This window comes from Lynx canadensis, chromosome C2 (assembly GCF_007474595.2).
Source record: "Lynx canadensis isolate LIC74 chromosome C2, mLynCan4.pri.v2, whole genome shotgun sequence".
NCBI lineage: Eukaryota > Metazoa > Chordata > Mammalia > Carnivora > Felidae > Lynx > Lynx canadensis.
The window spans coordinates 51,337,357-51,359,050 of record NC_044311.2 but is presented as its reverse complement, the minus strand read 5'-3'; the positions used below and the strand labels follow the sequence as shown (position 1 = coordinate 51,359,050).

At 39.3% G+C, this 21,694-nt stretch overlaps 1 protein-coding gene across 3 annotated transcripts in view; it reads left to right on the top strand.

The window, feature by feature from the left end:
* VEPH1 (ventricular zone expressed PH domain containing 1) overlaps positions 1 to 21,307 on the top strand; it is a 244,916-nt gene extending 223,609 nt beyond the window's left edge. For all 3 annotated transcript variants that reach the window (XM_030330157.1, XM_030330154.1, XM_032594682.1), the window contains exons 13-14: positions 15,175 to 15,311; positions 19,785 to 21,307. In XM_030330157.1, coding sequence (XP_030186017.1) covers positions 15,175 to 15,311; positions 19,785 to 20,021 — 374 coding nt within the window. In that variant the 3' untranslated portion in view covers positions 20,022 to 21,307. The remainder of the gene's footprint in view (positions 1 to 15,174; positions 15,312 to 19,784) is intronic.
* Positions 21,308 to 21,694: the final 387 nt, after the last annotated feature.

Here is a 21,694-nt window from a genome sequence, read left to right as displayed (position 1 = left end):
GTAAAGGAAGATGGGGGAAGATGGGGCTTCTTTCCTCCCTGAGATAAGTCAATATATAAAAAACAAATAGCCCCCAGCTTAGCCCCTAACAGACTGCACCTGAGTCTTGTTACTGCTCTGGATTTAATCAGTGCCCTCAGAGTCCAGATTCCCCTCACGGGGTTCAACCTCCGAGAGGATGGGTTTAAAGAAGTAGGATAGGGGAGCCTAAGACAAAAGAAATTTTTTAAAAAACTGTATTATTGGGGCGCCTGGGTGGCGCAGTCGGTTAAGCGTCCGACTTCAGCCAGGTCACGATCTCGCGGTCCGTGAGTTCGAGCCCCGCGTCGGGCTCTGGGCTGATGGCTCAGAGCCTGGAGCCTGTTTCCGACTCTGTGTCTCCCTCTCCCTCTGCCCCTCCCCCGTTCATGCTCTGTCTCTCTCTGTCCCAAAAATAAATAAACGTTGAAAAAAAAAACTGTATTATTTTTTAAGTACTGACAAATGGTAAAATAATTGCTGTCAAGTATTCATTGTTCCAATATAAAACAAAAAGTGCTGTTTAGCATCTCCATAAATGAGAAATAAAACATGAGGCATTTATAAAATTTCAATTAGACATCAGGAAAGACGTCCTACAATATAAATCCTCCTTAACAGTGTGTAGACCAAACTAGGGGACCCATTCAGAAATTGACAGCAAATCATCTGGCTTACATGGTCACCTAAGTACATTCCCTTTTTCAGATTAAAGTCTTATCACCCACCAGCACTCCTAGCAACATACAGACATTCACAGGCATTTAATATCTGATAGTCAGTAAAATATACTTTGAATCCATTAGATGCAGATAAACTTAGAAAAAACTGAATGCTACAGCAGTCTAAAATCTAAAAATGAAATTATTATAATTGCTGTCATTTATCATACCAACAATGAGCTAAGTATTTTTCTTATTATTATCGACTCCATTTTACAGATGAGGAGGCTGAAACACAAAGAGGTCAAGTAATTTTCCCAAGGTCACATAGCCACCAAGTGGTAGAACCAAGATTCAGTGCAGCCTAATTCCTGAACCTGAGATTTCAACCTCTTAGGCAAATCCAAATTGAGGACATTGAGTATTGGAAATTCCAATTATATTCCAAGTATATTCCCATTCCAAGTACTGGAAATTCTACAGTGTTATAATATCTACCTCTCTGATGACTTATTCTACTTAAAGAAGAACAGGGGCTTTGTTATGATAATGTGTGGGAAATCATCACATGCAGGAAATACTTACGTAGAAGCTATTTCCAATCCTTCCAATTGCTGACTCAGTTTCTGATAATCATTTTATGAAAGTACAGAGTAGACAATTAGAAAATCACTGTAATAACTCAGGAGTCCTCTGAGATTTGCCTGGTGGTGTTTATTGCCAATCCTATTACTCCACATGAATGAGAGAATAGAGATTGAGCAAGTGGATAGAACAGAACAGAACTTACTTCTGGAAAACCAAGCAAATCCCCTTTATCAGTTGCCCTCATGTCTTGGAACTGCTAGTGCATGTTAGCAGTAACAGTTAGTCAGCATCATCCTGGAACACATCTGGCTTTAGTCACATTTGTTAAAAGGAGGAGGAAGGACTAGGTCGTGACTTTCACTCTTATTTCTCAAGACACGTGGGATGCCTATGTTCTTACACCCTAGAAAAAATAACTTAGAGACATCTCGGTTTTGGCATTCATGTCCTCCTCTATAAATCTGAGCACTCCCCAGTGTGATTACTCTCTTAGTCACTAGATATTTAGATGTTGAATGTGATCGTCTGTAAGAGGTCTCCTTAGGTTATAAAAGAAAATGAAAGCATTTTTTTCAGCCTTCTATCACGATTCCTCTTTAGAACGTGATTTCAAATATTTGTGCTATAGAAGCAGGCTCCATTATACGGGCAAATGGAGATGGTTGCAAAATGATATGAAGAAAAGAAAGAGCTCTCCCAGGAGATTTTCTTCACACACCGCAAACTGGTAATAGCCATTGTGTCTCTCCTTTGCCGGACACCTTCAGTGTGGGCTAGATAACTTTCCACTCCAAATACCAATGTGAAAATGGGCTCAATGGCCTCTGAGGACCCAATCTATGGGCCACAAATACCTCTGTGAGTCCATTAGTATGGAAACATTGAATATCATTATCAACTTTCACAGTAATTTGAAGGTAACAAAAAAGAAAACTCCATTTTGGATTTATGTAGTGGCTAGGTTTGCCCTGTGATGCCTTCCCTCCTACTATGTATGTTAGAATATTGTCTTATGTCCTACACATGGGTAGAGTCCCAAAAGTAGGACAGTGCTTATGTAGGATAACCTCACATTTTCACATTTACCTACTGTTAGAGACTACTGAATATGCATTCACTGCATAAAATTGAATGCCAGCTTGTTGTTCGAAGATATTTTCAATTATTTAATGACAAAATAAATACATACATAGTGACTCAGATTAATTATTATCCTGAAATCTTTTTTCTTTTCCCTCTCTTCGCATTTTCCTGTTCTATGCCTTTCTGACACGGGCATGCCTCTCTCTTTTAAACCTTCCCACACACTCACAGCTCACTTGCGCTCTCTCTCTCCTTCTCTCTCTCTCTCTCTCTCTCTCTCTCACACACACACACATACACACACACACACACACACACACACACACACACACACGCATACATGGAAACACCACTACCCCCAGATAATAAATTCCTCTCCTCTCTTGTTTCTATTCTCCCACACTTCAGCACACACAGCATGTTGCTACTAATCTTCCCTGACTGGACAGTGAACAGGAGAAGAGGAAGTATGGGTTATTCGTCTTTGTATGCCCTACACAGTACTCAGTACCCAGTACATAATAGTGTTTAACAAGTATTTGATGTATGGATACCAAGTAATTCGTGGATTATGTAAATGATAGGGTGAGTATGGAAGATTTGTTTTGAAATGCAACTTTAAAATCCAATACCTTCTTAAAATTAAATAGACACTGAACTGAAACCTTAAAGTAGCAACTTTTGCAAAATAAATCTTTATAAGAAGAAAATGTTGCTGTGCACAGGATTTTAACATCCTATGGATACCCAATTTCAATATTTACTAAGAGGTTTCAATACACACATATACACAGAGTCCATAGTAAACGTGCTAAGAACATGTCAGCCTCGATGGGAAATAAACTAAGTGCAGTAACCTAACACCATCAGGGACTAATTTCTATTCTCTCTTGTCACTTTCCTGATCCTTCTGCCTTATCATATTGGGTTAACAATCTTATCCTGACATAGGGTAAAAGTGTCTGATGGCCTTATACTTGTAGCCAAGCATTAGTCAGCCCATGGTTCTCCACAAACAAATCATCACACATGGGAATGTGTCCTTTTCACTTGGAGAATAAGCTGAGTCAAGCCAGTCTATGGAGCAGAAGCATGCTTTCAAAAGGCAGACTAAAATGAGTAAACCAGTCTCTCATCACTACACCACCTTAAGCTAACATTGATTTAAAGAACTTTTATGTAGTTCTAAAATAAAGCGCTTAAAATATTTCAGGAGAGCTGTGGCCATCACCTTGCAGAGTAACCCTAACGTTTTGTTCACCTATATAACTAACGTTAGGAAAGGAAAGAAATGTGTTTTTCAGCCACAAACTCATCTATGTAAATGACATATAGGTGCCTTTAGCAGCCACAGAGAATAAAGTCATCCAATATCTCAAGAGGATGGTAATATTTTGCATAGGTGGGATCTCATCCTTCCCACCTTCTCCTATAGATTACCCTCTTCCCTATTCAGTTTCTTCCTCCCAATTGATTCCTCCCATTGGCTTTTAAACACACTCAAGTGGCTTATCCTTTCCTTTTCCTCCACCTACTGCTCTACCTCTCATCCTCTCTTTATTTGTTTTTAGTAATAATAAGAATAGTATGGGGCACCTGGGTGGCTCAGCCGGTTGAGCGGCCGACTTCGGCTCAGCTCATGATCTCAGGGTTTGTGAGTTCAAGCCCCGCATCGGGCTCTGTGCTGACAGCTCAGTCTTCTGATTCTGTGTCTCCCTCTCTCTCTGCCCCTCCTCCACTCGTGCTCTGTCTCTGTCTTGTTATGCCCAGAATCCGTGATCCCCAAAGACCACCAGGGAGCCGAGTCCGATGCAAAAGCAAAGAGCCTTTATTCGAGCTAGCTCGAGCTCGATCCCCTACCTGCACCGACGCAGCGGTGAGATACCGGGGAGAGAGAGCGAGTTCCAAAAGCACAAAGGTTTTATTGGGGTCTAGGGGCAGTTGGTGAGGTAATGGCTGTGGCCTCAGCTGATTGGCTGGGGAAGGGTCGGAGTCCTGTTACGCAGGTCGCCAGGGGTGTTTTGATTGGGAAGTTTAAACGGGTGAGCAGGAGGTTACTCAAGGGGAGGGGGCGTGGTCAAGGTGGAGGACACAGAACAAGATGGAGTCGGCCGGGTAGGTCTGCCCTTTTAGTCTCAGAATAAATAAACATTAAAATAAATAAATAAATAAAAATAAACATTGAAAAAAAATTTTTTTAAATAATAAGAATAGCAGCCACCATTTATTGAATATTTATTACGAACCAGCTCCATCTTAAGAAATTTACAGACAATACTTCATTTTTTGGGCTATTTATTTATAATTTAAATTCAAATTAATTATTAATTAAGCAATACAGTGTAGTCTTGGTTTCAGGAGTAGAAACTAGTGATTTCAGCACTTACATATAGCACCCAGTTCTTGTCTCAACAAGTTCCCTCCTTGATGCCCATCACCCATTTAGCCCATCCCCCCCATCTACCTCCCCTCTATCAAACTCCCTTTGTTCTCTGTATTTAAGAGTCTCTTATGGTTTGCCTCTCCTCCTCTTTAAACAAAGGGAGGTGTCAATGTTCATTCTGCCTCTCTTTGCATCCTTCTCCATCTGACCTGACTACTCTGGCTTCTAAACCCATTGTCTCTGTGGACATTGGAGTTAGGCAAGTCTCTCATGCACTGTGTATGCCACTGTCCTTGCGTTACTGCCTTTTCGCAGCACTCAATTCTGCTGACCAGTTGCTCCTTCTTCCAACATCCTCTCCCTGTAACCGTGTGATGCAGCACTCTGGTCTCCCTCCTACTCTCCAGGTACCCCTTCCCAGCCCCCTTTCTGGGCCCACCTTCCTCCATCCAGCTTTTCACTGCTGAGAGCCCTCTCCTCCTTGCTGTACACTCTCTCCCCAGCCAGTCTTCGCAGGGCCTGCAGCTTCAGCAGCCACTTCTATGAGACAACTCCCAAAGGAGTATCTGCAGTGCAGGCCTCTCCTCCCAACTCTGGATTTACATTTCCCACCGCCTACTTGGCTGCTTCAAAGGCACCTCAGGCTCATTTCATTTGAATTAAATTCATGAGAAGTGTCTATTCATGTTTTCTGCCCATTTCTTCACTGGATTATTTGTTTTTCTGAGAAACTTAACTGACGACCATGGGGGAGGGAAAGGAAAAAAAAAAAAAAGGTTAGAGAGGGAGGGAGCCAAAACATAACAGACTCTTAAAAACTGAGAACAAACTGAGGGTGGATGGGGGATGGGAGGGAGGGGAGGGTGGGTGATGGGTATTGAGGAGGGCACCTGTTGGGATGAGCACTGGGTGTTGTATGGAAACCAATTTGACAATAAATTTCATATTTAAAAAAAAGAAAAAGAATTAAACTCATGATTATCCCTCCCTTGCCCCTGAAAAAAGTCTAGGTTTTCTTTTGGCATTTTCTATATGAGTAAGCACAACATCAGTCATTCTGCCACACCAGTCAGAGACCCACTGCCCTCTCCCTACCTCCACCCAGTCCCTCACCCAACATCATGGATTTGACCTTCTCAATGGCTCTAACTCTGTCTACCTCTCTCCATCACATAGAGTAAGATACCATAACCTCTTACTTAAAATAATGGAAATAGCCTCCTAACTAAGCTACTCTGGACCCTGCCAATCAGCCTCCCACACTGCAGCCAGAATGACCTCTTCAAAACACAAATCTGACAGTGCCTCCCCCACTGCATGAAACCTTACAACAGCCCACAGCTCTTAGCTTAAAGACCAAACTCTATAACATGCCTCTCATAGCCTCACATGCAATGGTAGTGCATAGTACCCATCCATTTCAGTCCCTAGCACACAATGCTCAATAAATATTTACCAAATAAGTGAACATCCAAAGTTTGTATCTTCTCAGAAAATGTTTGGTAAAATTTTTCTCAGGCAAATGGTGACAGAAAACAAATTAATGAATTCACAGTGATTCATTTTCAGAGACAAAGGTATTCATATGATAACATTTCCAGTGTAATTTTCGTGTTAGATGTTTTCATTGAATAACAGTATCTTCTTAAATAAGGTCTTCTCAAAAGCAATATGGGCAATCATTCTAATTAACAGAAAGTGATGTGTTGTGTGTGTGTTATATGTCTGGTCATGAGCATGAGCGTGATGGTATACATGTTATAGATAAAGCTTCCAATGCCAACATTGTAAAACTTCTTTTTTTGTCAAATGGTTTGAACCATAACAGATGGAACTTGTGTGTTAAATCACTCTACAAAAGCATTGTAGACAACACCTTAGGATGTTCTAATATACCAAGAATGTACAGGGAGCTAGGACAATGGCTAGGATGTGCTCAACTTGCACAACCCAAACCAGATGACAAGTATGTCATATCTCTTTTTCCCTGTGCAAGGAAAGCAGCTCTACAGTACACAGTGTGGGAAAGTACTCAACATTTACAACTGTCTAAAATCCTATGGCCAGATTTGCCAGGAAGACCTATCCATGAGATCATATTAATAGAATAGCAGTGTGGGACCAACATAAGAAACATGTGTGGAACCCTTTCTTATTCAAAGCTCAATCCTGAAATTAAGCAATTATCTTCATTCATTTCCACCATCTCTGATCTTTTCCCATTGGTCTCTAGCAGTCATTACTAGGCAAGTCTGGGCCAGTCCTCACTGATAGCTTCCCATAAAAGGCACAAAGGTGATCGTGGTTACTGTGCACAACTACTGAACAGATTACCTTTTTATCAAGTGGCTTTAGAATTTTTGTTTCACTGATGATACAATAAATAAGCCAAATTCCACAGACATTGATTCTGAGCATTTTTTTTCTGTAACTCTATTGATTTAAGCCAAGGATATGTGTATTATCTTATACTGCTATCCTATTCTTTAATTTCATAAAAAGATCATAACAATTTTCTATTCATTATTGGTTTTGCAGTTTAACAATTCTGTGTATTCTATGACCTATTACTGTCATCTGCCATGAGGCTGCTATCATTTCCTAGAAGTTCTTGAGCTACATGAGAATCACCTGGGGATCTTGTTAAAAATGTAAGGTCCCTCACCCCACCCCAAAATTATGATTCAGTAGCTTTGGGTGGTACCTTGGGATGTGCATTTTAACAAGCCAGCGAATAATTCCAAGCCAGCGAATAATTCTGAAGGTGGTCTTCAGAATACAGTCTGGAAAATATTGTTCTACAGGCTTATAAAATAATAGTTCTGAGACTTCTTTAGATCAATATTTCAGTGACTGGTAGAGAAGCCTAGAGAGCATACTATGTTCTGATGGGTATAAAATTATTGGGGCACCTGGGTGGCTCAGTCGGTTGAGCGTCCGACTTCGGCTCAGGTCATGATCTCACAGTCTGTGAGTTCAAGCCCCACGTCGGGCTCTGTGCTGACAGCTCGGAGCCTGGAGCCTGCTTTGGATTCTGTGTCTCCCTCTCTCTCTGACCCTCCCCCGTTCATGCTCTGTCTCTCTCTGTCTCAAAAATAAATAATAAACATTAAAAAAATTAAAAAAAAAAAGCCAAATGGATAATAAGTCTGTGACGGTACTTGGTGGCTTAAAAAAAAAAAAATTATTAAGGAAGGAAGCCATTCAGTTACATATGAAAATGTCATCAAAGAGCTGCTGTCAAATTGAGTTTTTTTGTCCTATTCTGGACTTCATAGCATCTTGTAGGATGTTTCAAAATCTATGCTGGATTATGCCTCCTCATTCATTCACTACTGATAAGTAAATATGGCACTCTAAAACACTGGCAGGATATTCACTAGAAACATACCATTTGTTACAATCCTTAGTGATTTCAAAAACCACAGATGCTCAGTTTACTAAATGTGACTCCTATGCCCTCCTCGTTTTAGTGCTTCTACCCCTCTTTAAGCATTTCCTCTATAATTAGAGTTGGCTTTATTAGAACTCACACACACACACACACACACACACACACACAAATCAGTAAAACCACGGAAGGGAATTCAAGTAAATCTGAGACTCTCCGTGCATACAAAGAAATACCCCACAGACTGTGTAGGAGTTGTAATTCCCAGAAGCAGTAATTTCAAGGGCAAGTTTTTAAAAAGATACTTTTTCTTAGTTCTTATTTAAAAGCTAAGTATTTGTGGGGCGCCTGGGTGGCACAGTCGGTTAAGCGTCCGACTTCAGCCAGGTCACGATCTCGCGGTCCGGGAGTTCGAGCCCCGCGTCAGGCTCTGGGCTGATGGCTCAGAGCCTAGAGCCTGCTTCCGATTCTGTGTCTCCCTCTCTCTCTGCCCCTTGCCCTCGCCCGCTCATGCTCTGTCTCTCTCTGTCCCAAAAATAAATAAACGTTGAAAAAAAAAATTTAAAAAAAAATAAATAAATAAAAGCTAAGTATTTGAGATGTATATATTTTTTTCTTCCAGAAGATGCCTTCTTTTAAAGGTATTTAACAATCAGGAAAGAATGATTAAGAATTCAAATATCACAAATTAAATTCATGGCAATCTCAGTTATGGGTTATTCCTGCACATCCAATGTTTTCAAGCAAAAGTTACATAAGCCAAAAAGCATACAGTATAATGGATTTCTGAGTCTGAATGGCAGTCACTTTGCAATGTGAATAGTAGTTATATGGGGGTTACCAACTACTGTCCTAAGAACAAGCAGGAAGTCTGGAAGAAAAGGGAGCAACCACAGATGATGTAGAAAACACTCCCAATGCAGCCCAATCCCTACTGGATTGGCTTCAAAATGGCAATCTTGGTGAATAAATGAACCAGTTATACAAAAACAGAAGAGTTTACCTCCCTTTTGGGACTCTTTGAATTGTCTGTCACATCTTAAGTTCAAAGCCTAAAGTCCTTGAACCTTAAAAGTGTTCCCTGTCTCACTCTGAATTCTCTTGTTATTCCTAATGACTTCATGTGGATTTTACTTCATTCTTGATTTGAGGGAGGGAGGCAGATTTTATCCTGGAGCCATTAGGATATGGTATTTATAAAAAACCATCTGTTCATCATCACAATAAAAGGATGGTGATGATCATTTTATATTGATGATGATATCGTGATCATGATGATAGTAGCTACTATTTATTTATCCCTTACCATGTACCAGACATTTGGTTAAGGTTAGCCTTAAAGACACTTTTGTGTGCCTTTATTTATGATGGATGAAATCCACTTGGGAATGGATGGTGAACAGCAAAATACAAGCTGAATTTCAGACCCTCCTCACCACCTTGGCTGAGTGCTCTTGTGCAGTGAACAACCTGCACAGCCATTTGTGGTGGCCCTGTGGCTAAGCATTACAACTCTAGAGGATGAAGCTGAAGTTCAATGAAGTAGCTTGCACAAGACCAGTCAGTTGTTAAGTAGCAGATTCTGAACTTCGGCTGAGGTCTGGCTCCAAAATCACTGTCCTTACCCCATAAACTATAGGCCTATATCAGAGAAACTTTTTGGTATAGCTCTGTATGATCTATTATAGTGGTGAGTAAACATGACATTCAACACGCTATGTTTAAACAAATTATAAATGGCTAACGACGTATTCAGAATTGCAACAAACCTTAAAACAAGATGGAGACCTTGAAACACTGACCTCTAGTGCACTTGAGATAAAAGGGATTGTATGACTACAGAAATTATTATTTTTCATTATGTTCTATCACAAAGCATCAGATTCCATTTTGCACAATGTCCAAAGATCTTTAGGCTTAATCTTTCCCTGACTCTCACACCTCATCTCCTGCCCTCAAAGTCCCACCAGGCTTCCATCACATAGAATGAATTAGTTTCTAGTATGCATTGCATGACTATCTAAGCCTTGCCCTTTTGCATATAGCTTTGGCTTTTTGTTTTTTTCAGGATATCTTTTCTTCCTTTACCTTCCTTATTGTTATTTGTTCTTCAGAATTCAGCTCAGACACATTTATTCCAGACGAAGCTTTCCTGCTTCCTCTGCCCCAGTTAGGAGGTACCCCTCCAGTGTGTTCCAGTCTCCACTACCTCTGACTTTCAGTTACAGTTGACCACTAGGGACAAAGGCAGATGATCACAGAGAGGAAGCAGAGTGAGGTAGGGTTATTTGTTCCCACATTCCCCTCTGCTTGGTTGCTGCAGGCTGACCGTCCTGTGCCCAAGGCCACAGCTCATGACAAACAGTGTTCTCCATATAAGTTTCCCTCCAAGTCCTAACTGTTCTCTCCCCTTTCCTCTTCATGCAGAGGGTGTTATGCCTCCCCATGGTTCCTGGCCCCAGAGTACTATGGTGCTTTTCCTACACCTTGCCCACATCTGTGTAAATAGCCCCTTTATTAAGTCCTTCAATTACCCAGCTTGAGGTGTCCTCTATTTCCTGCTGAGACTCTTCTTGACATATAACTGATCCCATCTGGGGCCCAGGAGGCCTCATGCCTATGCTGGCTGGACCCACACAGGCTCTAGGCCCCTGCTTAGTTCTTAAGAAAAGCAAAGTCCTTTCTAACAAATATTCAAAAGGACCTTCAATTAAAGTCCAATATGACCTCACCATGACAGTTTGATACCCAATCTCTTTCCTGGATCTTACACCTAGAAAATCTTGAATTGCCTTCACACCCTCAGCCTTCCACATATGGCTTTTTTCCAAAGCAACAGTTTTATGAATTTGCTCGTGTGTTCATGGATCTTTCCAGATTTTTAGGTTCTTTTCTTTTCATGTGCTTTCCCTTACACACCCTTCTTGTACCTCAGTCCTTTTCTGCCCTCTTCCTAGAATACCCTCTCTCCTTTCCTTAGCCAAGACCCAGCTGCCTGGTCACCTCCTCCCAGCCACAAGTAGAATTTCCTGACTTTGAGTATTGTAGTGCTTGATTTTTACCTCTCCAGTGGCACTGTATAATTTGTAAAATGCTTTACCTCCACCTACAAGATGATAAATTCAAGCTCTCTCTGAGCTGAGCTTTGTAACTCCGTCAGATCCAAACACAGTGCTTTACAACTTATCTGTGAACAAAAGTATGTATGCGATGGCTGGATAGCTGATAGATAAACAGAGAGGTATTCTTTATTGCATTACTCTTTCTGCTGTAGGGCTTCTCAGCTTTAAGGTATCTGTCTGGCATTACTTCACTCTTAATCATCCACTTCATGTTGAGTAAGATTCGCATCTTCAAAATTCATTTTTTATCAACATAAATATCTTCAACTCTTGGTGCACAAAAGAAATATAGTTAATGTATAAACATTTATATTGACCCTCAGAAAGACTTTTAAGTTGATAAACACAATAACAGTTTGAGTTCCAGTTGCACAAGAGAAATAAGTTTAATATTCCATAGCTATTCAGCCACTGACATTTTAAAAAAAAGAACAAATCTGGGGTGCCTGGGTGACTCAGTTTTTTAGGCGACTGACTTTGGCTCGGTTCATGATCTCACAGTTTGGGAGTTTGCGCCCCGCGTCGGGCTCTGTGCTGACAGCTCAGAGGCTGGAACCTACTTCAGATTCTGTCTCCCTCTCTCTCTACCCCTCGCTTGCTCATGCTCTGTGTCTCTCTGTCTCTCTATAACGTTTATAATAAATAAACGTTAAAAAAAATTAAAAGAAAAAATCCAGGTTGGTAGATAATGTCTTAGCCACATTGTGGTGCTTTAAATGAAATAATGCATTAATTGGCAAGAAAGAAGATGATCCTGTGTGTGTTCCATGCAAACAAGAGAGTTTCGAATACATGATTGTTCTCTCATAGTCATATTCCACATTATTTTTCAAATCGAATATAAACACGCTTTGAAAGAGTTCATTCCCTGATTTGATCATGAAGAGACAGTGTTATCATGAGAATTATTGCTTATGAGGACATGATATGGGCAATAGACCTAGTGAAATGACACACGACCTCTGGTGCATATGCCAGACATACTTGCAAAAACAAAAATTAAGGCGTGGGATAGTAGCTGCAAAAAATGTTAAGTCTTTTCTTTTTTTTTGCCTTTTGAAACTATTAAGTTAATCCTACAGCTACAAATAGCCTGGATTTTATGAAATTATCTGAAGCTGACTTTGATGCATAAATTTGGGCCCTAACATGAAGCTTGTTTAAAGTTCTGCTAACATTTCTTTCCTACAACCCTTTCCATGGACTTTTTCCCTGAGGTAGTTTTGGCTGGGCTACAATGAAAAGTCTCTGCTTAGTAGCACTTCTTGATAGTCCTCTATCCTTTTGTGCCCAAGTAAGCCTTTCATTTTGTCTTGAGTCTTTCATGATCGTTATTGTCATATGGTCATTATGTAGGTCTGTGGGTATGATATGCTACCCACTCCATGTCTCAAACAATTCCTTCAGCTGTTTGCCAAGTGCTTCTTGCAAACTTTTGTCACATAATCTTCAAGTGCAACATTTGGATCTGCCTTGAAGAGAAATACTTGAAGTTAATCCCCTAGGTCAGATCCAGGAGGATTCATGTGCTTGAATATTACCTAAATCAACCATGATTTCAAATCAGGTCAAATATCATGACGATTTCAAATGCTTCTTTGAGTAAACATGGAAGATGGAGACTAGAAAAATGTACTCTTATGAAGGCGTTACATTAAGTCATCTTGCCATTAAAACCATAGTAAGAAAGAAATGTGATTACAAACTATGAGGTAAAGTCTTCAATAAAAGCAGGAGATGGAGGAGAAAGTAGTGCTACTTACCTCGTGTCCTCACATAAGTTTCTTAATTTTGAATTGTGATCTCAACATTTTTTAAAAGTAGGTGGGATCGAGCTGATCAGAAAACTGCATTTGAAAGGACTCCAATCTAACTCTTCTGAATTCTTATGCAAAAATCCTTGAACATTATAATTAGGTTAGCAATTTTTCTCTACTGTGAAAGCATAGGAAATGGATGTTTTAGTTTAGGAAAGATTTTAATGTAAATTCTGGACTGGGTTTTTCATTGTTTGTTAGAGTTTGTTTTCTCCTTCTTGGATCTCCCCTTGGACCTTCCGTTCCTTCTGTCAGACAGGCTGCTGCCCCCTTCATGACTCAGCAGCACGCTGTGAGTAAACACTGAATCTTTGGTCCAGGCCCACACTGGGAGGCTCTTCTGACTCTCTAGGACGTACAGAACAGTGAAGACAGAGCATCTGCAGTAACTAACTGCAGAGTGTGGAGGTTGCACAAAGGAAGCAAACACTGTTTATGGAAAATTTAAATATGCAAAGGTCATTATTGTCTTTAAGAATACTCTAAATCAGATGATCTCTAGCAAAGCAAAACAGAACACTGATATCATTTTCTTGTATCTATTGTCAATACTGCTTGAGTTCCTGCTTTCCCTATGCTCTGCTGTGCACATTACTAGCCACCATGAAGTTGCTCTAGAGATGGGAGACACTTCTCAACACTGACGTCTCAGAATAAAGGTCCCTTTGAATGTCCAAGCTCTTTCTTAACAACATATGTGCATGTGCACCAATCCTGCTTCATTTTCATCATAGCCCTGTCACTATCTAACAATATATTTGATAATGTTTTCAGTTTTTAATTTGGGGTTGACAATGGAACATCCAATTGAAGAGTCATCGGACAGGAAGGAAACATGGCCAAACTAGCCTTAGTAGAATTTTGTTTATGGAAACTATGTATTTCATATATTTCATCATTCTTATCCTGAAAATGCTGTCAAGGTGGACAAATCCTCCTTATCTAAGGTAGTTACTTGACTTTTACTAGAAAACAGAAATGGTAGGATAGGAAGGCTAGGTTTTATTTGCATGGTCAAACAGGCACTGTCTAAATTTCCAAATGAAGGAACACATTTCATTACTTTCAAAGTGCTATGAAAATTGAACATAATATATATATATAAGTAAGTATTGTCATAGTCCCCAGAAATCAGATGCTTTCATATGAATTTGGAGAGTGAATCTTATGTAGTTGGCAAAAGAAATGGAATTCTTTAGTTGAAAATTATAACTTCTGATATTGTAACAAATCTAACTCTATGATGATGTGCAATCATATGCATTCTACTTCACTATAAAATAAACCTTTCCGTTCAACAAATATTAGTAAATTCCCTATATCTGCCAGGCACTGTATTAGATGCCTGGTGATACATGAGTGAACAAAGCAAAGATCTTACCCTCACAGAGCTTTCAGTTTAATGGGAAAGACAGACATGAATCAGATAAACACCATAACTATCTACCAGTAATGCTTGATGTGACAGAAACATGCCAGATGCTACAGAACATATGGAAGATGAATGCACTCTGGTCTAAGTTTGGGGAAGGTCTCCCAAAAGAAGTGACATTTGAGCTGATACGTGAAATAATTACTTGTTCAATTGGTACATGCAGAGTGGAAAAGGGAGTGTGTGTGTGCCAGAGAGTGGAAATATCATGTTCAAAAGAGTTGGGTTTGCCTTTGCAATGTTATGTCTTCACCTAACATCTTTGAGGGCACTGCTTTGACTTTTGCTGTTAAATAACTAAATATACTTGGTTTATAAAGTTGCATTTCTAAGCAGTTCATGTGAACAGAATATCATGAAACAAAAGAGTTAAGCACAGCGGGCTGGATGTCTGGGTATCTGGATCCCCCCTAACCACTGCTAACCAGATGCTCTTTTAGTGAACTATATTCCTTTTGAAAATCTCAGTGAGGTCTTTCAACACTTTCTCATTATCATATCTAAATTGTGCATTCCTTTAGGGACAAAGGGGGAAAGGTTAACCAAATTCATAATTTATTAGCACACTCTCCAAATATGCTTACTGGGTTCAGGTTCATTGTACAATTCTGACTTTTGATCACTTGCCAAATAAATAATGGAAAATAAAAGGCTTGATCATTTTCTTACCTTCAACAGTTGTAAACCAAGATGGCCAGCCTCTCATAGAAGGAAAACTTAAAGAGAAGCAAGTCAGATGGAAGTTCATCAAAAGGTGGAAAACTCGTTATTTTACGCTGGCCGGAAATCAACTTCTGTTTCAAAAAGGAAAGTCTGTAAGTTTCCCTCTTGTCTTTTACACTTGCATTTTTAAGGTCCTGTTCTCCACCAAGCAGCTAGGCATTTTGTCTTGAGTTAAAACACCAATAATTTTTCCTTTTCCATTTATAATTTTACAGCATCATTTTACTGCATATGCCCCTTGGACTGTCTATTCTGTTCAGCCCTACATTAGTTGGTTCACTGTCTCTCTTCAATTTATTATGGTAGATCTTTTTTGTTGACTTAAGTTTTAGAAAGATGAACTGCAGAAGAACTACACAGCGAGCTTGACTTGAACAGTGTGCCTTTTGTTTCCTCATAGATCAGCTACATAAATTAATGTCTTATGATATGGACCTTGATTTCATTTATACTAAAGGTTGTATTTGGAGGCAGGGACCCAAGGAAGGGGGACAGTAGGCTGGGAGAAAGAAGCAAAGGCTGAGTTATTTAAGTCCTTTTTGTAGTCAGCTAAGTTCATATTTTAGGTATTTAGTATTCAGTTAATGAATAGAATATGATTCTAAAAGAATTAATAAATATTCATGTAATATAACTTTCGATCTGAAACTAGGAGGCTCAGTAAATATCTGTATTCTGAATTTCTAGTGGGAAACTTCTGAAGTAGCATTCTATTCCAATAGACAATGCAAAGTTATCCTCTTCTTTTCAAATCAGTTTTATTTATCGTTAAATTCTACTCATTCAGGATCAGGAAGAAAGCTTGACCTACTTCGTGGATATTTTGAATATAGTAATAATAGCTTATCACATGCCATGCTGGATTGCCTTCAAGAATCCTCAGAACAGTCCTTTGAAGTCAGCACTATTGTTACTGCCATGTTATGGATGCTGCATCTGGGGTGCCTTGTCCTCCCTCCTTCCCTCCCTGCCGGAGGGTGGAAGCATGTTCCTTTGGGCTGGGCCATCCCAGCGGCTTCCACAACTGAGAACCCTTACTTGCCTGTGTCTTTCCTGGGAGGGGCAGGCACCAGGTTAATTTCAATGCCAAGATAGCCTTGTGGAATCTGACTTGAGCAGGCAGTGGAGGCACTTTCAGTCTTATCTAGCTACCAGGCAAGCCAGGAAGGGCAAGACGCTGGCCTTTGGATTCTTGTCCAGTCCCACTTTTACAGGTATTATTTGAGCCCCAGAATCAGAGTGATGGAGAAAACATGTTCATATGCCCACATGGCCATCCACTCCTGTGCAAAGATGCCCCGAGAACACACATACAACACCCTGCTCACACCTCTGTACCCATTGTGCTCCACTCAGGGCCTTTGGGACCCAGGATCTGTCAATTATTACCAGGAGTTGTCTTTGGTCCTGGTCAAAGACATCTGGGAAATACAAAGGAGCTAAAGGCTCTGACAAGTCTTGCAGGAAAGGGCCCACTTAATTTTGTTTAGTGTATCTCAAACTTGTTCTACCATATGGTTCCTTAACATCATGTAACATCAGACCCTGCATCACTCCCTTCCCCTTGTGAGAGAGACAGAGACAGAGATAGAAAGAGACAGAGAGACAGAGACTCTGACTGGCTTGACCAAGGATAGAGCCAGTAAGGCAGAAAGGGATAAAACTGGAGTCAGACACAGGCCATCAAAGCACGTGACATCAAAGCACGTTGTTAAATGAATGCACCGTCCTACTTCCCATGAACACTTAAAATACAGAGCCAGTGGCAAACCAAACTGTTTCTGAATTAATTAATGAAAGATTTTAAATTATTTAAAATTATGAGTCAATGAGAACATAGACACTGTGTCTTTAGAATGCTCATTATAAAATTTATTTGAACTTTTTACTCGATAGCTATATAGTATCGTATATCTGAATTACAACAAATTTTGATCAAATGCTTTTTTAATCAATAAAACTTGAAGTTAACTTTATGAATGAAAAAAAAATTGGTGATACCTACGCTAAGCTCGTGCTGCTTTCTTCATCTGTGTGTATCGTAAAATGTACAGATGGACCTTTCTGTGGCTGAAGATCTTTTTGAAAGGGAAGTAAATGGTGTGCTCAACTTAGACAGTTATTTATTGGCGGTTTAAAGAAATTTTTTGTTAGCACTGCTCCATATTGAAGTACTTGAAAGTGTTTAAAATGACCATCTGAATTTCCTGTTTTTATTAAAGTAATCAGAATTAGAAGTTAAGATGCAGTGATTTCTTAGATCCCTTGAGACGGAGCAGAGTTAGTGCATAAGAACGTCTTTCCTGAACTCAAATAACCACCTTTATACTTCTTGATTCAGAGGTTTTTAATGAAGCTTAGCGAATAAGCTATCTTATAGTTGGCTAACTTGTTTGACATCTTTAGAGGGAAATAATGGCTTGACATTTTAGAAATCTGACAGAACGTGTGGCTCAAATATTGGGAAGTAATATAATGTACTCTAAAGACCACAGCAACTTCCCTCTCATCCCCAGGGACACAGGAACCTAGCAGTGGTCACCAGTCCAGCCGAAGCTTCTGCCCCATCAAAAAGGACCTTTCTTGTAAATGAGAAAAATGTGCATTTTTAATAAGAATCGAAAGACTATGGTGTTATTTTTTTACTTTTGCATTCTTAAGGCCTTGATCTCTACCAACCAGCCAGGCCAGGTGCCCTTTGACTTCCCACCCATTTCTCTTGGGTAATTTTCGCTGTCCCTCTTTAGAGAACTGTGGTAACTTTTTGTTCTCTTGATCAATTCCTCCATGTATCAATTTCTATACTACAGACTAATTCAAAGAAATATAATCTTATTGCTGTCAGATATTTACTAGAAACCAAAGTAAACTAACAAAGTATTATGTAATACACGTATCTTCAAACTTTATTCTGTCTATTCCCTAAAAGAATTTTGAAAAATCTGTGTAATACCTTGTAGCATTTTTTTTAGTCAATCATAAGTTTAAAAAGTCACACAAACCGTAATTTCTGTTGAATTATAAATATTATCATTTTCTTTTTTAGGCTTATTTACTTATTTTGAGACAGAGAGCGAGAGTGGGGGAGGGACAGAGAGAGAGGGAGAGAGAGAGAATCCCACTGACAGTGCAGAGCCTGATCCAGGTCTTGAACTCATGAACCATGAGATCATGACCTGAGCCGTCACGAGGTGGACACTTAACCGACTGAGCCACCCAGGCACCCCTAAACATTATCATTTTAAGATAAAAAGATCACACCTCTCCTTTCAATATGACCACTGGGCTAAGATACCATAGCAGTTTGATACCTAACACCGTCCATTAAAAAAATACATGAATTAGTTCATCTTTAATCAAAATGGTTACATGATATCATTTTCTTTGAAATAATATTTTTTCTACTCCCACAGCATTTATCCTGATCACCCAATCATTTTTCACTACAATAAAACTACACGTATAAATTGAAATGTAATTATTTTAATTTTTTATTACTACCAGTCTCTCAATGCTAAGATTTTTAAAACATTTTTTAAATTATATCACTTATGCAAAGTCAAAAGTGTAATACAAAATGTAATAAATAGTTACTAAACATTAAAGAGTGAAATGCTATTGGAAATGCGTCTCTTAATGAAATAGCTGGAGAGTGATTATGTTGCTTTGGTTGAAGGACACTTCCCTGAGATCAATATTTTGAGTTGCTTTTCTTATTTGTTTGATTCTTCTGAGATTTTCCAAGTTGGACAATACACCATGGTAAGTTTGGGATGAGTGAGAAGGGTGCCTTTCCATTGAAGAATGAAAAAAGGGTGACTGCCTAGGGGAGGTGGCAAAGGAGAATTGGCAAGATCCTCAAGAAGAGACGCATGCTCTAGGAGACAGATGCGTTCAGGGATGTTGAAGAAATTGCTGTAAAGAAGTATTTGATCTCTTGAAACCATTCATACTAGCCTGTTGTGATGACCCTCGTGTTGCAGTGATCTTTAAGCCCCTGCTTTGATTCAAGAAAAATGTCAATCATTAAGTATTCTTTCAGTTTAATGTTCATAGACAAATCATGCTTCCAGAGCTCCAGTGTGTGTCAAAAACAGTTTGATCTACATAAACATTAGAACTCTGTTTCTTCAATTAATACCGCTTTCTCAGAGATAACACGCAGGAAAATTCAATTTAATGCTTCCCCAAGTATCTCAAATGCTGACTTAATAGTACTCTATTGTACTGTTGCATTTTGCCCTATTGATACAGTGTTGGTATCAATAAAAATGACATAAAATCTAAGAAATATGAATTAAACATTTCCCAAAACTCACTGTATAATAATTTCTTACAAATTGGCCATCTTGTCCCAACTTAATATACTGTAACACAGGGTCAATTGCTCACTCCTTCCATTGGTCTAATGACTCTGTGAGGCCTTAGCATTCGAAGTAACAAAGCATATAACAACTATATGCAGTGAAAGCCTTCTAATCCTCTTGGAAAATTCTCCAGTTGCCAAAGATCTTTTCATACTGTGGGAACCAGCTCATGTTCTTTCCTTCCCATATGCATTTCAGAAAGATGATCCTGATGACTCCCCAATAGAACTCAGCAAAGTACAGAGTGTGAAAGTTGTGGCCAGGAAACGCAGGGACCGCTCCCTCCCTCGGGCTTTTGAAATCTTCACAGACAATAAAACCTATGTTTTCAAGGCCAAGGATGAGAAGAATGCAGAAGAGTGGCTCCAGTGCATCAATGTGGCTGTTGCCCAAGCAAAAGAAAGGGAAAGTAGAGAAGTAACCACATATCTGTAGGGATTTGCAAGCCGACCTCACACTGATTGTATACAATGGGCATTGCATTATCACTGCCAATGTCAAGAAAGAAGAGATAAATTAGCCAAGTCACATTGTGTTTTTACTGAATGGAACAGTTTTCCCTAAGAAGCAGAACCCAAAAGTGGCAGGATTTTTATACATTTCGTATTCTAATGGCACCTGCATTAACTCCAGAACATCTGTATGATGCATTCAGGAAAAGGAGCTACAGATGATACAGGGAAGAAAGGGGAGAGTCAGGGATCTAGGAACCCCTGTAGATATGCCATTGTAAGTTGTAAGAATACAACTTCACAAGGTACCTGAAATACTTATCCCAAGGAAAGATTAAGCACCTCTGATGAAAACTATAGTCTGTCAAAGTATTAGAAGAAAAGTAAAGCCCTATGAGGAAAAGTCAAACATATAATGTAATATAGACATACAATTATGTTTATTCTTTCCTAATGCAAATGAGGCTAACACATGGTAAAATTGTTCTCAAGTGAAGACAGTTATGTAATTAAATGTCTGTCTTTCCGAACAACTTATCTGATTGTTCTGTTTAGGTTCACATAACATGATCTAAAGTTTAGGTACTTAGATATATCTATTGCCCAAGGCAGTAAGTGTAAGCTACAACAAGCACAGAAAACCATTTTCACCATCTTCAAAGTATGTGCCATTTCCATCAAGTTTTGAGATGTTACAGTTCTATACTTTTCTTCCTTATATTCAGTCGTTTAATATCTCCAAATTACATTTTATGGTTTTTTCCATCACTCATGTTAAAAAAAAAAATTAAGCTGTGGTGGGCAGAATTATAGGATGATTCCCAATGGTCTATACCCTGACCCTTCCCCTTGACTTATAACTTGCTTCTAACTAATAAAATATGGCAAAAAGAATAGGATAGTCTCTCCCATGACTATGGTACATTACGTGGCAAAGGTGAAGAAGTTTCTTAATCAACTGACTTTGAGTCAGTCAAAAGGATGTGCACAAAAGTGTGCATGATCTAATCACATGAACCCTTTAAAAAAGAGTGAACAAGTCAGAGACTCTCTCTTCCACTGGCTTTGAATAAGCAAACTGCAATGAATTCTACAACTTTAAGGGAATGGATTTTGCCAACAACCAATGAGCTTGGAAGAAGATCCCAGCCCCAGCCAACATCTTGACTGCAGCTTTGCAAAACCCTGAGCAGAGGACCTGGGTAAGCCATGCTTGGACATATGACCCAGGAGAACTTTGAGATAATAAATATATGCTGTTTTAAGTGACCAAGTGTGTGGAAATTTGTTCCATAACTATAGATAATTAATACAAAAGCTAACTTGGAATGCATATAAGAGGACTACAGAAACCTAGAAAAAAATGTAAGTAGTCAATTCCCTTAATTCTACGTTGACTCTACTGATAACTCATGAGGACAGGAAATACATAAGAGGCCAAGTTTGAAAAAGGAAACAATTGAATTTTAACATGTAAAGTTTGAGGGTATTGGGAGTCACAGAAGTTATTACAAATTGAAAACAGTTCTGGGGGGTCAAGATTTTGCCTCATGGGATATATATATATGGTCACCAAAGATGTGGAATTTGCTGAAATTACTCAGGAAGAATAAGACAAAAGAACTAATAAGGGCTTCTTTGGGATACCTAACTTTT